The sequence below is a fragment of the Rutilus rutilus genome (assembly GCF_951802725.1).
Source record: "Rutilus rutilus genome assembly, chromosome: 3".
NCBI classification, from domain to species: domain Eukaryota; kingdom Metazoa; phylum Chordata; class Actinopteri; order Cypriniformes; family Leuciscidae; genus Rutilus; species Rutilus rutilus.
The window spans coordinates 36472400-36490935 of record NC_140211.1 but is presented as its reverse complement, the minus strand read 5'-3'; the positions used below and the strand labels follow the sequence as shown (position 1 = coordinate 36490935).

Sequence of the window (18536 nt, the reverse complement as noted above, 5' to 3'; positions counted from 1 at the left end):
TAATATTACTATTTTTATTTATTAAAAAAAATCTCACCGACACAAAACTGTTTAGCGGTATACATACGCTAATCCTGCTTCTAAAACCACAATATGGATTCATGCATTGTAATACATATTTTGATATTCTGTCTAACCTGGTTTTCCTATTATTATAGATTATGCTAACTGACCATCTATGTAGAAAACACTTCCAAAAACAAAAAACAAAAACTCATAAAAATCATATCATTTAAATTGCCACTGTAGTTATTCCCTGGAACACATGAACACTTGTACTATCTAAAATTATAATATTCGAATCATCACAGGCCCATATGCACCATATTAATACTGGTAGCACAATTATGTGGGATTTTCTAATTTCTCTCAATACTATATTTACTATTTTCTTCAGTCACAGACATGTTTTCTAAGAGGGATAATCCGAGAGTGAATGGTGTGAATTGATTTGTTATGTGTTAAGTCTTTGAGCCGGACCTGACGCCATTCTTTCGCTGAGCGGTGGATTCCCACAGGGTAAATTTAGCTTCTTGTGAGACTTTGGTTCATTTCATAAAGGTTGTTCATGTAGAGAATAGAGAAATGGGACAGAAATGTAGCTTGTGTTTCCTAAAGCTGTACATGTTAAGTGAGGTGAACCACCAAGACTCCAAATGAAAGGTTTATCTTATAGGACGGTGAACAGCCATATAGGTTCAGTATGGTTCGATATGTTGAAAGCTTCTTCAAAGCAAATGTTCTAATGTTCTAGTGAGAGAAAAAAAAAGTGCAGGTACTCCCAACGGTTGGAATTGTGGTCACAGTAACAGCAACATGGGAGAAGTGCCGGTACGCAAGAAAAAGTGAGGGTACGCTACAGATTAAAATATAGTATAATAAAATATAGTGCGCACCAGCCCACTTAGGGCACTGGTTTTACCAAAAAGTCTGACTTTCTACCATAACTAAGAGAAGTCCCTGTTCAGTAAACTGTACACTCAAGCTTGCTTCATTAGGTGTTTTTAAACGAAAAACAGACTGAAAACAAGCAAAGAATGTTTTGGTGCTCTTTTAACTTGTTTTCCATTTCTTCACATTCCACTTCATTCTGCGTACAGGTGTGGGTTCAAAAAGGCAAAGGTAAAAGGTCATCAGTGATGGTGGATCAAGACATTGCCCTCATCGGATAGGGTGAGCTGAGCCACCTGACGCACAGTGGAGATCTTCTTCACCGCCTTCTTAAGCAGCACCTTAAAATCTTTGGATTCATTTCTGTAACATAGAAAAACAAAGAAGGATCACACCTTAGTGTATCTAAAACATCACCAAATGACATCACATGTTTTTGACTGTCCGTCAAAAACTTTTGTTCCACAAAAACAGCAGAAAGTATATTTAAGAATACATTAATATCAACTTAATTTAACTGTTATATATCTGTTATCTATATATATATATATCTATATATATATAAAAAAGTGGTTCAATTTGTTAACATTAAAGTCCCCCTGTGGTGAAAATCAAGTTTTTAAAGTGGTTTATATGTCTATGTGGTGTTTTTAATGCTTTAAGACAAACCTTGTGCAAAGTCATAAGTCAACACCATTCCTGCGTATTTTCTCCTTAAAATTGCAGTTTACCAAAGACAGTCTCAAAAATGCAGTTTGAAATAGCTGGTGTTTCTGACGTCACAAACTACCTTGTAACCAATCACGTCAACGTGTGATTGTCAACGAGTGGATCGCTGAGCTGGTCTGAGCGAATGGAGGCGGGGCTAATTTGCATATTCATAAAAGCATGTATACTAAATGAGGCAAGGGTGTAGAGTTACATTCAAGCTATTTTAAGGCATGAAGAATTTTTTTTCAAGGAAAAAATCAAAGATGAGTTTTAAGTGATACAATTATTGACTACAGGGGGACTTTGATTATCTACATTAGCAATAATTAACAATAATGCAAAAAACCTTTCAATTTATCACTTGGAAAAGCACTGTAAACACTGTAACTTGTGAATATATATATATATATACTTTGTTTTGGTCTATGTTAAAACATGTTACATGAAACACTGAGAACACACAAGACATTCAGAGCATGACAGAACACACAAACAGAAACATAACAGCATGCCAAACATAGCCGACGATCCATTTTGAAAAGCCGGCTATCCATATCTGAAGAGTGCCATCCAATCTGGAAGGAGAGAGCTTTAATAACCACTATCTTAGGCAAGTCACAAATCTTTAAGACCAAAAATGTCTATGAGGGTGTACAAAGTTACCAGAAATGATGACATCACCAAATCACACACACAGACAATTTCATTTTGATTTAAGGGTTACTTTAGTAAAAAATCTACTACATTAAAAGTAAACTTTACATTAAAAAACTTCATGTACAAATGTATAAACTGACAATTGTAGAAATGAACAGAAAAAAATTGAAATAGTGGAAAGATAAAGCAGTAGGATAATGTAGTATCATCTGAGAAACATTACTTGAAAGTAGAAGAACTGAGTCTTGTGTATGATTGGAGAATGAACCCAACCAAAATGGGAAAAATTGGCAGTAGCTTCCCGCAGTGACTCTTTACCCCCTGTCCTTTCGTCCTCCCCACCTCCCTCAACTCCCTGTGCCACATTGAGTAATGTTATACATTCTCCATGCATAACATTACCTCAGTTTTTCTTCTTTGCAAGCTGTGCTTCTGCTTTCCGCTTCTTGTATGCGGCTATCTCCTCCATCTGCAAGCCATGAGCCATTTGCCTGAAAAATACATTGGAGAAAATAAACAGAAGACACACACACACAGACTGCAGGACACAGGCCACGGAAAGGCCTCCGCTTACCCTGACTTGAGTACGGGCGGCACAGGGAGCGGTTTGGTGAAGTTTTCCCTCCCGGTGAGCCAGTAGGTTTCTTCTATGCCCTTGCCCTGTGGAGAACAGAGCAAATCCAATCCATTCAGATGACCTGTCGATCTAAACCCATCAACTGGCTCACTCAAGAATTATTTTTACTAGTAAAAGAAAAGTACGAGAATTTACCGCATTTGGAGACAAACCTTAATATCACTTTTAATTACTGGCACATTATACCATACAGCTGCCATTTTGGGAAAAATGCCTGATTTACAACAACTACATATTTACATGGTTTTACCATCACCGAACCATTGTAGTATATAATGCACCATAACATACCATTCAAAAGTTTGGGGTTAGTAAGATTTTTTAAATGTTCTTGAAAGAAGTATCTTATGCTCACTAAGGCTGAAGTTATTTGATTAAAAGCACAGTAAAAACAGTAATACTGTGAAATATTATTACAATTTAAAATAGCTATTTTCAATTTCAATATATTTTAAAATGTAATTTATTCCTGTGATGGCAAAGCTGAATTTTCAGCATCATTACTCCAGTCTTCAGTGTCACATGATTCTTCAGATATTCATTCTAATATTCTGATTTGATCCTCAAGAAACATTTCTAATCAATGTTGAAAACTTCTTGTGCTGCTGCGAGAAAACATTTCCAGGCCTCTTTGATAAATAGGAAGTTCAAAAGAACAGCATTTGTTTAAAATAAAAATCTTTTGTAACATTGTAAATGTCTTTACTGTCAATTGATCAATTTAATGTGTCCTTGCGAAATAAAAATATTAATTTCTTTAAAAAAAAAAAAAAAACTGACTCCAAACTTTTGAAGTAGTGTATAAACAAGTAATTGTGAAACAAAGCATATGAAATGTTTTGGTTTGTCCTACAGATGAACTCACCTTGAGTTCTGTTCTGGCTCTCAGCTCTACTTTGTACCCCAATTTCATCTCCATCAGGATCTTCACTGTACTGGAATGGACATGGATTCTGTACGCTGCAAACACACAAACTTTAAGTGTCTTTTTTTATGTAATTAGCACTTTAAGAACAATTTCCTTGCTAGTCAAAGGAAATTATACAATTGAATACAGTCACTGAATTTCATTGATTATAGAGATGTTAATAATTTTAATCACTTTAATTTAATGAGACATACATGACTGATCTTTGAAATACAGAAACAGAATTGTTCATGGTGAAACTAAAGCTGTTTTTGAAAGGTTAAATCACCCAAAAATTTAAATTATGTCATTAATTACTCACCCTCATGTCGTTCCAAACCTGTAAGACCTTAGTTTATCTTCAGAACACAAGTGAAGATATTTTTTAATGAAATCCGTGAGGTCTCTGAACCAGCCGTAGGCAGGAACGTCATTGCAACTTTCAAGGCCCAGAAAGGTAGTAAAGACATCGTTAAAATAGTCCATGTGACTACAGTGGTTCAACCTTAACGTTATGAAGCGACGAGAATACTTTTTGTACAGAAAAAAACAAACAAAAATAACGACTTTATTCAACAATCTCTTCTCCTCCATGTCAGTCTGCTACGCTGATCACGTAGTAAACACAGTGCAGCGCTTCCGGGTTCTACGTCAGAATACCGCCTCACTATTGGCCGACGCTTTTCACGTGAGCACCACGACACATATGTGTGATGCCGACGCAGGAGCCAGCCAATAATGAGCCGCTGTTCTGTAGGGGTGGGAATCTCTAGGCACCTCGCGATTCGATTCGATTACGATTCAGAGGGCTGCGATGCAATGCTAAAACGATTATCGATGCACCTTTTTTTTGTGTGACCACTTGGTACTTTTAAAGCAAAGTATTTATGATGACCCATAAAGAATTTACTTCCAATACTTTCTATATTAATTTGGTTAATAAACCAAATTTGGCAAGTCAACTGTAAGATTACATTTGCCAGCATATGTCCCAACATTGCAAAGAACCAACAGGAAAATAAATGTGTGCCTGTACTAGCAGCATACTTGTAGTAAATGAATACAAACTTCAGCATATTCTGAATCTCTAGCATTTAAAGGGATAGTTCACCCCAAAATGAAAATTCTATCATTGTTTACTCACCCTCAAGTTGTTCCAAACCTGTATGAGTTTCTTTGTTCTGCTGAACACAAAGGAAGATATTTGGAAGAACGTTTGTAACCAAACAGATCTCGGTCCCCATTGACTACCATAGTATATATTTTTCCTACTATGGAAGTCAATGGGGACCGAGATCTGTTGATTACAAACGTTCTTCCAAATATCTTCCTTTGTGTTCAGCAGAACAAAGAAACTCATACAGGTTTGGAACAACTTGAGGGTGAGTAAATGATGACAGAATTTTCATTTTTGGGTGAACTATCCCTTTAATAATGAACTTCTAACCAACATCCTCCTGTTATGTGCAAAGAGCAATATAATCCTTCAGACAAAAAAATAAATAAACATTTTGCTGTAGCAAAATCAAAATCAGCTTTCGTTAAAAAATATAGAATTATGTACCAGCAGCTCTCATTAAAAAAGAATGCTTGTGGACTATTCTGAATAATTAGTAACATACAAAGCCGCTCTTATACACAACTAAATAATAAAGAGTTATGACTTGAAATTTTTGCTGTATACCACAATCAAAAACAGCTTATACAAAAAAAGTGAATGAACATCAGTCAGAATGTAACTTTTTGTGACTGGCATTGCACTGATACACACTGTGACTGGAGGGCAGTACAGTAAACCTACGTATAACGTACATATAACAGATCGGTTTACAGCATATTGATGTGAAAACTAAACAATACAGAAAGCAGCTCTCATACAAAAAATATAAAATAGGTCACAATGAAATTGCCAATTTTCCATACGTTAGCTTTTAACGAAGAGGGTGCCGTTCGAATTTCGCGCTCAGCCATCATGCGTCTCTGTTATGTGCACGCAACAGGCTGTCCGGGCACTGCACGTCCCCTGAGTTCCACCTTTTGCGTTCCGTCAATATTACGTTGTTAGAGAAAAAAAAACATTTAAAAAATCTATTTTTGACGTTTGTGAATCGATTCAGAATCGTCCACGTCCGCATCGCGATGCATCTAAGAATCGATTTTTTCCCCCACCCCTACTGTTCTGATGTCGCTTCATAACATTAAGGTTGAACCACTGTAGTCACATTGACTATTTTAACGATGTCTTTACTACCTTTCTGGGCCTTGAAAGTTGCAATGATGTTGCTGCCTAATATAATTTCAGAAAGCTCACAGATTTCATCAAAAATATCTTAATTTGTGTTCCGAAGATGAACGAAGGTCTTAAGGGTTTGAAACGACATGAGGGTGAGTAATTAATGACAAAAATGTCATTTTTGGGGGAACTAACCCTATAAGCGTAAGATAATATATCTTGCGTCCTTGTGTTCTTGTACTACATCATCATCAAGCGTCAAAGTTCAATTCCAATACTCAAGAATCCAAGAACAGAGAATGCATGAAAGTACCCAGATGTGTTCTTGATATCGAGGATGCAATGAGTGCAGACTTAAGAGAATCGAACCATTAAAAATCCCAGAAGTCATTGTGGGCGGACGACGTACGGAAGCCAGTAAGTTTGTTCTCATGGTTCTCACTCTCAAAGAGTTTCCCGCTGAAAGCTTGCAAATACGTGATGGCTCGTGAAAGTAAACATTTGTCGTTTTATCTGGCATCATTTTAATAAAGTTATGAATGCCTAGAGAAAGCCTGTAGTACTTTTTAATTGGCATATTTAAAAGAATCTTAAAGTTGACAAAGCGTAACATTAAATATACATACTCATTTACACAAATACTAATGTAAATTCAAAAAGAAAGTAAGTACATATTTTAATAGGTTATGACATCTGTGATGTTATGTTTTATTCATTTTGCATTGGATGGTGCTGTCCCACTGCTGAACAGTCAGATGAACAACAAGATCACAGCGCATCTCAATTCTCACAAAGATGCGTTCTGTGTCCTTCCGAGCTCGTTCTTTTAAGCTACCCTGGCAAGACTGGTCTCCGCGAGAACGCAAGTCCGATCTTTGCGTACTTAGAAATTAGAAACAGTCCAAGTGTCACATGCTTACGCAATCCAGTAGACTCCATTCTAGAAGCAGTGGTAACCGTGTCCCCGAACAGACAGTACCGCGGCATGGTCAAACCCACTACACCAGCCACACAGGGACCTAATAAGAAAGCATATATAACGTAAATGAAATGTTCAACATTTTTTACATTTCATCTTAAACCAAATGGCATGGATCCGCCTGACCTGAGTGAAGTCCTATTCGGATGCGGACCGGTACATCAGGCATATGCCTCATTTTGAAGGTACCAACAGCACTCAGGATGTCCAGGGCCATGTTTGCAATCTCGGCTGCATGTCGGTTTCCATTGGGCACGGGCACACCTGATGCCACCATGTAAGCATCACCAATGGTCTCCACCTGCACGCAATGGAGACAGAGACATAGTAAATTGCAAGATTATGATATTCATGACAATAATGTTACATGGTTACAACAAAACAAAGGAAATCTCTGTGAAAGCAAACACATTTGCTTATACAGTGATTAAACAATAAAAAAAGCTATTTCATAAATGCAAGTTACCTTATAGACATCATGATTGCCGATTACAGCGTCAAATGTTGTGTAAAGGTCATTGAGGAGGTCAACCACCTCAATAGGCTCACTGTTGGCTGAGATTGTGGTGAAGCCAACAATATCACTGAAATAGAGACTGACACTGTCAAAATGCTCGGGTTCAACTGTAGTGCCCAGCTTCAGAGCCTCTGCCACTGACCTACAGAGGATTAGGTAACGAGAACAAAAGACACTTTAAAACTGCACAAGTTTACTCAAATAAGGGAATGAAAGTGGTTCCCTAATTATTTCTTAGTGTGATGGTAAAGTCATTACTGTGACTGTGTATGGGTCACTTACGGGGGCAACATTTGTGTGAGGAGTTTCTCAGTCTTTTGTTTCTCTATTTCCAGCTCCTCTGTCCTTTCCCTGATCAACTCCTCCAGGTTGGAGGAATACTGCTCCAACATTCGCAACATGGAGTCTATGATGTTGGTCTTTTTCCCTTTATTAACATTCTTGAACTGTAGAGAGATAAGAGGGATACAGAGAAAGGCAGAGAATATAAGAATACTGAGCTCTAAAGTGATCCCAACAGCTTACCAAAGCATTCTGCTATTTGTCTCCATTGCATTGTAGTTATTCAGGAACCTATGTCAGTAATCTCTGTTTTTAATCTTATAACCTTTAACAATTGCTCTGTAAAAATATTTGTAATTTTACAGAAAAATGGAAGTTAACTTACCATATAAAAAATGTAAAATGTTGAACATTGCATCATATGTAATTTTACTGTAAAATACTGTCTAATTTATTGTTTTTGGAAGTAAAAACTATGAATTACCATGTAATTTTTCAGTGAAAAACAAAAGGACATTCCCAGAAGTTCCTATGTGACATTACATATATGATTACATTTTATTTAAGAAAAGATGTTTCTTCTCATTTTTGTTATGAATCGTGTACATTAGAGGGTGATTTGTGTTATATTTCATGTTGTTTAGTTAATGTTTATGGCCTTCTTTTAGTGTTGTGTGTTATCTTGATGTTGTATGAGTATTTTATGGACAGACCACTTATGATGAACTCTGATACTATTTTACCACCTGTAAAACTATGGTGGTTATCAGTAAAAAAGAGATTCTGGTAAGTGAAATGAAATATATGATTAGTTGTAAAATATACAGGCCATACTAGAAGTACTGTCAAAGCATTTTTTATACAATGAATTTCTGGATTTATTTTTTACAGAACTGTTGATTTCTATGAGAGAATAGAAATAATATCATGTGACTTTACGGTGATGGTCTGGCAGTGTTGCTGATGTTCACCTGGTCAAAGATTTCTTCAAATGTGGGTCTTTTCTCTGGCTGTTCGTTCCAGCAATTCTTCATGAGCTGAATGCACTCCATCGGAGCGTGGTCCGCAGACACGATGGGCCGGCACATTGGAGGAGGCTTCCGGACCTTCTGGATGATTTCTGCATGATCCAGATATATTAAAGACTTACACATTGTAAAATAACTATAATAACTTCACACAACAATACAGTCAAATAATAGTTACAGTACAGGTACAGTATTACTATAACTTGTACATTAATACAGTGTTAAATTATTTGAAAGCAAATATTTTCCAGATATTTTACAAACATTTATAAAATATTTATGCATGATAACATACAGCAGCTTTTATATTTAAGGAAGGGGGGCCTTGAAAGGGGATCATCATAATTGTGTGTCTGTGTCATCAAAAAGTTTGAAAAAAATAAAAAACCCTGGTATAGATGGTGGTGTCATGTGACTTTACCATCACAAGACTGCTCCAGCATACAGAACGGAGGCCCTCGCATAACCACCTCTTGCATGATGATTGCGAAACTGTACACATCACCATGGTGAGTGCCATACAAACCAGGGTGGGACCCTCTCAGTATCTCAGGGGAGGTCCACAACAGGTCTATTGGGGTTAAAAAAATCCATTAACATGCTATGGAGAAGAAAAAGAATATGGAAATGCATAGAAATAATAAGAAAAGACTCACAATAAACCTTACCTTCAGCTGGCGGTTCAACATAAGGAAACTTTTGAGATTCCAACACCTCATTGTAGCCATAGTCTGTGATTTTGAGCACAAAACGCCCATCAACCACACAGTTCCTGGATTTAAGCCTTCCATGACAAATGTCCCTATGGTGTAGGTATTTCATACCCTGCATGCCAGTCATAAACACACACACAAGCATACATGTTATGTAACTGCAAATTAATTTATGCAACAAAAATGTACACACTAGAGCAGTGTATCTCAACTGGTGGGTCGTGAGCTAAAAGTGGGTCGTGGAGTGTCCAGTCAAAGAAACAACATATTTTTTTTCTGAATCAAGACTTTTATTTTGAAAGACGTGCATGAAAGCTGTTGACTCTTCTGTCATCCTCAGTTTAAGTACAGAGTGTCCCCATGCAAAAAACGCATTGTCCTGATTCAGTATCTGCGGTCAGATGAGATGTTATCAGGTTATATGTCAGTGTCATTATTCTAATGTTATTTTCGTAACTTGTTACGAAATAAAAAGTCTCTCATCTCAGAAAAACAAACTTTCCTCTCCTGTCAGACTATGTTATAGACCTTATTCACAGCAGTGCCATTTTTGATTTCTAACGAGAATGAAAGCGAGGCTGTGAGGGATAGACATTCTATAGACATAGAGTGTTTCTGGATTGTTCTGCTGACGAAACACTGCAAAAATATCTTTCCAAGAAATTTCAGTAGACAAAAAGTTTATATATATATAAAATACATATAATTATGTGTATATATATATATATATATATATATATATAAAAAAAAAATATATATATATATATATATATATATATATATATATTTTTATATATATATATATATTTTTATATATATATATATATATATATATATATATATATATATATATATATATATATATATATATATATATATATATATATACACAGTACCAGTCAAAAGTTTGGAAACATTACTATTTTTAATGCTTTTGAAAGAAGTCTCTTATGCTCATCAAGCCTGCAGTTAAAAAAAAAAAAAAAAAAAAAAAAAACAGTAATATTATGAAATATTATTACAATTTAAAATAATGGTTCTCTTTTTTAATATACTTTAAAATGTAATTTATTTTTGTGATGCAAAGCTGAATTTTCATCAGCAAGTTCTCCAGTCTTTGGTGTCTTATGATCCTTCAGAAATCATTCTAATATGCTGATTTATGATCAATGTTGGAAACAGTTGTGCTGCTTAATATTTTTTTATAACCTGAGATACTTTTTTCAGGATTATTTGATGAATAAAAAGTTAAAAAGAACTGTATTTATTTAGAATAGAAATCTTTTGTAACAATATACACTACCGTTCAAAAGTTTGGGAACAATAACTATTATTTTTTTAAGAAATTAGTACTTTAATTCAACAAGAATGCGTTAAATTGATAAAAGGTGATGGTAACGATTTATATTGTTAGAAATGTTTTTATTTTGAATAAATGCTGTTTTTATGAATAAATGCTGTTAACGTTTTACTCATCAATGAATCCTGAAAAAAGTATTCCAAAAAAATATATTAAACAGCACAACTGTTTCCATCATTGATAATAACTGAGTATCAAATCATCATATTAGAATGATTTCTGAAGGATCATAAGACACCAAAGACTGGAGTACTTGCTGATGAAAATTCAGCTTTGCATCACAAAAATAAATTACATTTTAAAGTATATTAAAAAAGAGAACCATTATTTTAAATTGTAATAATATTTCATAATATTACAGTTTTTTTTTTTTTTTTTTTTTTTTTTAACTGCAGGCTTGATGAGCATAAGAGACTTCTTTCAAAAGCATTAAAAATAGTAGTGTTTCCAAACTTTTGACTGGTAATGTATATATAATATTCATATTATAATTCATTGTCTCTTTTTGTGACACGATTTAGGTATAAATTCAGAAGACATTATAAATGTGTGCTTGCTTTATTTCAATGTTAAGGCAATTTTCGTAATAAAAAAATTCAACTAATCACATTCTTAGTTAAGAGTACCTTGATGAGGTCCAGAATGAGAGAGGACTTGAACATCCAGTCCAGTTTGACATCGTCGTTGACCAACAGATCTTCCAAGCTGCCACGCGAACAGTACTCTGTTACTATGGCAAAGACTCCGCAGTCGTGGAAGAAGCCTAGAAAGGTGTTAATATTCTCGTGCCTCAAATCGTTCATCTGGAGTATAAAGAACAATTGTATGATAATTTGTAATAATCAATAACAGAGAACACAGAATGTGGTTCTACCAACAGAAAGAGTACTACACCTAAAGTTTGACTATGTAAAATCAGTGGCAAAACCAACCAGTTCAAAAACATCGCAGGTTTTAGGAGTGATGCTCCGGAAGTTTCCATACGGAAGCCGTTTCAGCCATGCCCAATCACCCTGCCGGATGAGAAACATTGTAAATGTTCAAAGTAGTATACATTAAAGAAGACTTACAAGTGTTCCACAAAATTTTCTATGAAGTCTACTTAAACATGAAGTCATAATCTAGTTTTACATGACCATTTTTAACCACTCATATGGCCCTTAGAAAATAATGCTGTTTTGATTTTTAAGATTTCTATATGTAAATGACCTCTTTTGTGATTGAATAATCTCCATGCATAATACTGTTCAAAACTTTGGGGTCGGTACGTTTTTTTTCTTCTATTTTTATATATTCTAAAATGTAAATGTATTTATTCCTATGATGGCAAAGCTGAATTTTCTCCAGTCTTCGGTGTCACATGATCCTTCAGAAATCATTCTAATATGCTGGTGCACAAGAAGCATTTCTTTATTATTATTATCAATCTTTTGTAACAATGTAAATGCCTTTACTGTCACTTTTAAACAATTTAATGCATCCTTGCTGAAAAAAAAATATATATATTTTTTTTAAATCATTTTACTGACCCTAAACTTTTAAACGGTAGTGTAGTTCACACTGTTGTTCAACAAGGTTGTTCAAGCTGCTGAATACTGAAATCACATTGATATGTAAATGTGGGCGGTCACGGTTAATGGTTACAACATGATCGTAACCGTGACACTTTCTAATGATGTCGACTCGTATTTGCAGCTTTGTTTTCATAAATGGTCTATGTGGACTGGGGAGGGATATTTCGGATGAGAATGTTAAATCAACACTCTATCTTGAACTCATTTTAAAGTAAGAAGGAAAATCAGCCATTTTGGATAACTTATTGAGTTGTTCTTTTACCTCATAAATGACGATATTTGAATTTTCATGCGTGGCTGGCGATTGGCTAGAGAACGGAGACTTGAGGCTTCGCTCTGAATTGCTCATTCTCGTGTCACTGGCCTTGCTGTCATCCAAGCTCAGCTTCTGTTTTTATGGGGGGTTAAATTATTAATTATCAGAGCATGTGAATGTTTGTTTGTTTGTGTGCACATGTATGTGTTACTGACCTTATTGCTCAGGGAGGGGTTGATGAAAGTGACGTCATTTAAAGTCAGTAAAATTTTGTTCGGTCCCCGCACCAGTCGGATCGTATTAATTTTACGCCTATAGAGAAAGTTTAGAAATATTGTAAAGAAACTGTTGCAGTCTACACACTCTGAAAACAAACTTTATGATAAATGTAGGTTATAATTCGTTGATGAATAGGCCTACCTGATGCAGTAAGAACAGCCAATCGAGAAGAAGAAGAACAGAAAACCAGACAGGAAGATTAAAACTATATTGAAAAGATTCACACCTGTAACACAAAGGGTGATTGTTACATATGACATAAAATGCATGCATTTCGATGTGTTAGTGAACACGGTATCATGTACATACACACTCACCTCCACGGCAGATGATCCCACGTGTAAACCAGCAGCTGGAATCAGTTTTCGGAGGCCCGGCATGAGGAAAATGAATCGGCCGACCCAGAAAGCGCACCATATCTGTCTGCATCTCTATACGATATGTAGGCTTCAACTCCCAAGAAAAGCCATCTGTGTCCAGCACCACATAGTCCAGCATGCCAAAGTCAGAAGAGTTTGCTTGTAGGCTAACACCTTTGAATAGCAGGTTTCGGGCATTTTGGGCGATGTTCCCCCCAGACATCCATTGACCGGAAGCCCTGACACTTTGCACAGCATGAGCCATGAACACGATGGAGGAGTAGATTGTGCCAAACAATGGGGACACCTGTAGAATGTGAAGGTTTTGCATTAGCTATTAGCATAGTTTTGAAACCGTTTAACGCCCCATTGTAAAGCATCTTTGTACCTGCTGTGGTTTAAGGTGCCTGGGCAGCTCTCCTTGCTCCTGGGCCTTTTCAAAAACTTGGTAGAAAGACTGTTCCTTTGGGGACTCAATAGTGATGGTGAGCACGGCATCGTAGGCTCGTAGCAGCTTGCTGTTGTAGCGCAGGGATGGCTGGGTAATGTGATGGTAGGGCAGTCTGTAAAAGAGAGTATCGTAAGATATAAACACCAACGAGCCGTCGGTCATCCGCATGTCATGAGCTGTCTCCAATAGCATCTTCTGGGTTCCTCCACCAATCAACACCGAGTGCATAACGAGGATGACCACTGCAAACAAAAGCATTGAGAAGAAGAGATCAGCAAATCACACAGTGGAAAACAAGCAATCATTTGTAAAATCGTATTGTATATTATTTTATATCATTATATTAATACAGTGGGATCCAACTGTCTGAGATTACACTGAATATATGTTTGTCCCCCAAAGACTTTTATGATAAACTGTTTTTAGGGTAATGCTAATCAAGAAAGGAGCAAATTTTTCATGTGAACTTCTTTTCAGTAAAACTGCTGACAAATATATATATATTTATTATTCTAATCTATAATTGATTAAATCAAATTCAAATATAATTTGTAGTTAAAAGTTTTATATTAAATTAATTAATAAATAAATAGAAGCCTTTCACTAGTGGTCTTAGACATTTGGATCTCACTTTACACTACCATTCAAAAGTTTAGGGTCAGAAAGATTTTTTTTTTTTAAATTTTTAAAGAAATGTATACTTTTATTCAGCAAAGACACATTAAATTGATCAAAAGTGATATTATGTACATTTATAATGTTACAGATTTCTATTTCAAATGTATAAAATGTTTCTATTCATCAAAGAATCCTGAAAAAAGAATTTCAATGTGTCTTGAACAGCAAATCAGCATATTAGAATGATTTCTGAAGGACCTTGTGACACTGGAGAAATGATGCTGAAAATTCAGCTTTACCATTACTGGAATATATTACATTTTAAAATATGTAAAAATAGAAAACTTTTTTTTTATTACAATGTTTCACAGTATTAATGTTTTTACTGTATTTCTGATCAAATAAATGCCACCTTGGTGAGCATAAGAGACTTCTTTCAAACACATTAAAAAAATCTTACCGACTTACCTTTTGAAAAGTAGTGTAAATAATGAGAAAGTATCAGTATCAAAGCAAAGTTGTGAAGTAAACTCATTTGGAGTGTAAATTATGGAATAACATGGAACTAGTGTGTCCAAAACAATAGTAAATGTTACAGTTTAACATGAGAGCAGATACATTATCAATACATAATCTGACATTAGCAGTGTTTTAAACTCACAACGAAGCTCCGGCACTTTCTTGACCTTGACCAGGGTATTACGCACGCTGGTGTGGTCATTACGAACAGATGCCACAATGCCAACAGGCATTCCATGACCACGCAGGGCATTGGCCAGCCTTAAACCCGCCTCCACCCAGACATCCTCAGCTGATGAAATTATGCCAACATGTGCCCAACTAAAGTGGTGCATGAAGCTCAGCAGCACAAGGGAGGGGAGGGGCATGGTTCGGGCGAACGTAGGGTGACTGCGGGTGTCTTCCAGCTCATTTCCAATACAAGACCAGGAAAACACTGCCTTATTCCAACTCTTTCCTAAGAGAGAAGCAGCTTCACAGTAGCCTGGGTTAACTGGACCTATAAACCCAGATGCCTGTTTATAGTAACCAAGAAAACGGGCAAAAGACTGAGATGTCTCACAGTCCTCCTCCAGGATGACATAATCGAACGTGATGCCCTGTGAGAGGAAGGGGTCCTTGTTGATGTGCTCCACAGCTAACCGCGCAGCCACGCCGGGCTGGGCTTTGGTAAAGAGGGGGTCACATGACCAAGGCCCCACCACCCCAATCCTTACAGTGGCAGCAGAGGTGGCAGGGAAGAGGCACAGAAGGCTTACAGTGGACCACAGTAGCCAGAAACATAAATAGGTATGTTTATGATTATTAGAGAAATTGGGTCTTTGGTCAGGGGTTTGGAGTCCTCTGGTGGCCAATGCTGGAAGTAAGCTGTGAAAGGCACTGGATGAACGTTGCATTGCAAAGTAACGGGTCAGCCACGTAGCTGGTGGGTTGGCACACAGTGGAGCTCCTTCACTGTCACATGAGAAATGCCCTTAATGTCAATCATTCCATCAGCAACAGCAAACTAAGAAAAATAAACATAGGTAAACTGACTGTAAACTAATTAGCATTGTATGTGGTAAAAATGCTTTCAGAACAGCAAAAATGCATTAATGAAGAAAGTGCATAAGATTAAATCTATACATTTGTGCTGGTTATTAGTGGTGTAGGATTTGAAGGGAGAGGATTGCTGAAATCCTGTTAAGAGTACAGTATAATTCAGTAATGCTTAGGCTGGTCACCTCAGCATTATCAAAATAAAACATTACTATTATCATGTTCACCCAAAAATACAACCATTACTGAATGTCCAACATTATACTGGGTATCTTAATCAAAACAGAGTCCAAATGAAACTTACAGGACTTTAAAAGTGATTATCCAAGTATGTTTGTGCTGCTACTTGAGTTTACTATGACCATCACAGCTGAAATACAGAAATGAACAAGTAAATCATTTTAATTGTGAACAAGTAAAAAAAGCTGACAGTAGTACAAACAACAACCAATGACATTCATTACCTAGATTTGCTAATATATGTACCTAATGTACGATTCATTTTAGTGTTATTGTTGTCAGTGTTAAAAACCGCAGTCTAGCATTACCAATACTTAACTAATTAACTAACCACTGGATTTGACTTACCTACTCTAACTGGCAAAGTGATGTCTGATTGCTCATTTCCATAACTCGTTGCAAGTCCTCTCGATGGAAACAATATAACCACATGCAAAAATCAGTGTGATCAGTTATTTCTTGTTATTTGCAAATCTGCCTAGAAATAAATCCAAATATGGGCAGCAAGTACGATCATCACGGCCCATCCAGAACTGAGTTACAGTTATAATCTTCTCTTCTGCTGTGCACCATGCCACTGCTGACCTCAGTAAACAACCTGAAGATTATATCAATCCAATTTTCAGCCTGTGTGATGGACACATTGTAGTGTTGTGCATGGTCTTCCAAATATAGCAGTTGCTGGTAATTGTTGCTAAAAAAAATACATATTATTATTATTATTACCCAAAATGTCGATATAATGAATAGGATAGATTTTATCGTTGTGTAATTGTGGGACTCCAAAGTTCTGCAAGCAGGTGTTCTATCGACTTGTCCTACTTTGTCAGATTTGGCTACCTCCCATTAAAACAGTAGGTAGCACAATTCGACAAAGAAAAATGCTACCTATAAGGCTGAGCTACCAGCGTCATATTTATGTGGTTTGAGGCTTTATTAACATCCATACCTCCCTAAACCTACTCTTAAAACAATGCATATATTTTTCCAATAAATATTAAATATTGATGTGAGATCTGTAATTATCAGTAAGCCCAGGTAGGGCACTTTGACGGGTAGGAATAATTTTTTATGGTCTATGGTAGGAATAGGATTCAAGTCAGGAGTCAGGACACCGGCAAAGGAGAAAGAAAGGTTGCATATGAAATTGCATACTGTCTTTAGTAGGTACTTATTTTGAATAATTTATTCATGACCGCTAAAAAAAAAAAGTATGTTCTAGTATTAAATGTGTGTAGCATGAATACAATCTGGACGTAGGCCTACTACATTCATTGCCTTTCATAAATCCTCTCCTGAGGCCTAATGGGATAGTAAAAGATGCACTTCAGAATCGCACCAGAAAAAGTAGGTCATTCTTGCCTAGTCTTTTATGAGTACTGTGAATTCGGAAATACTTCTTTTGTGACAAAAGTTTTGTCACATGCTGTTTTTTACCCATATAGTAGGGATAGGAAAGTATGCTATTTCGGATGCTAAAGGGGGCAGTAGACGCATACTAAAGGGGGGCAGTAGAATCCAATGAGTAGGCTATGTTTTCCCAACAGTTGTCTCTTCTTGACGGATATTAATTGTGACCTAGAGCTGTGTGAGATTATCTTAGTGCCTGTATGCTCTGTTATCGACATTTAATTTTGGTAAAGTTTGCCACGTTTTAGGAACAAAAGTGGCATACTGTAGTAGCCTACTATGCGGTTCACTTTCATTATCTGCTCCATATGTCCCCTTCACCCACTCTGCAATCCAAAACAAATACTTTCCCTTACCAGATAATTGCTTTCTTATGCAGTGAGTGACCGAGATGAAATCCTGGACCAATCAGAATGTTTTAGTAAAGCCTCGTCTTAAAAACTTCCCATGTGTCATTTTTCTATGTTTTATGTGCTCACAATCAAAGCATTTTTGTTCTCATCCATAATTCTCATAATTTACTCACCATGACAATGACCTAGCATCACTGCGGTCATCCAGAGGACATTTCAATAGGGGAAAGGCAACGAGAAATGTGTCACACTCATGTCAGAGTTTGTGCTGTGGAATATGGAAAGACTGTGGCCGATCAGCTGCCTCACAACATTCCCTCGCTGCCACCCAAACCTTCAGACAGAGGAGCTTCCATGTGAGCCAGTCGTGATGAAAATGATGATTCATAATATTGTGGAAAGCATGACCTCTGGTGACAGATAGGAGAAGTTGCAGGTCTTGATGTGGCATTTAGATCTACTTAGTTAAAATTCAAGATATTTTGATTTGGACTCTTTTTTAATTTTTTTTTAATTTATTTTTT

The 18536-nt window shown here is 36.3% G+C and overlaps 1 protein-coding gene across 3 annotated transcripts; it reads right to left on the bottom strand.

Moving 5' to 3' along the window:
• Position 1: 1 nt before the first annotated feature.
• On the bottom strand, positions 2-18314 carry gc2 (guanylyl cyclase 2). 3 transcript variants are annotated; one of them, XM_084403686.1, is made up of 21 exons: positions 16598-16831; positions 16314-16379; positions 15114-15977; positions 13772-14076; positions 13342-13690; positions 13166-13250; positions 12961-13057; positions 12752-12877; positions 11848-11928; positions 11542-11718; positions 9511-9667; positions 9264-9413; positions 8786-8934; positions 7815-7978; positions 7482-7674; positions 7142-7316; positions 6957-7055; positions 3762-3856; positions 2834-2919; positions 2662-2750; positions 2-1254 (listed from the first exon to the last, which is right to left on the bottom strand). In XM_084403686.1, exons 3-20 carry the CDS (start codon positions 15865-15867, stop codon positions 2663-2665), a joined length of 3330 nt encoding a protein of 1109 aa, XP_084259812.1. In that variant the 5' UTR covers positions 15868-15977; positions 16314-16379; positions 16598-16831; the 3' UTR covers positions 2-1254; position 2662. The 3 variants fall into 3 exon arrangements, with proteins under 3 accessions (XP_084259812.1, XP_084259811.1, XP_084259810.1); XM_084403685.1 differs by lacking the exons at positions 2662-2750; positions 16598-16831 and adding an exon at positions 18186-18314 and having other exon boundaries at positions 1009-1254; positions 12752-12874; XM_084403684.1 differs by lacking the exon at positions 2662-2750 and having other exon boundaries at positions 1009-1254.
• Positions 18315-18536: the final 222 nt, after the last annotated feature.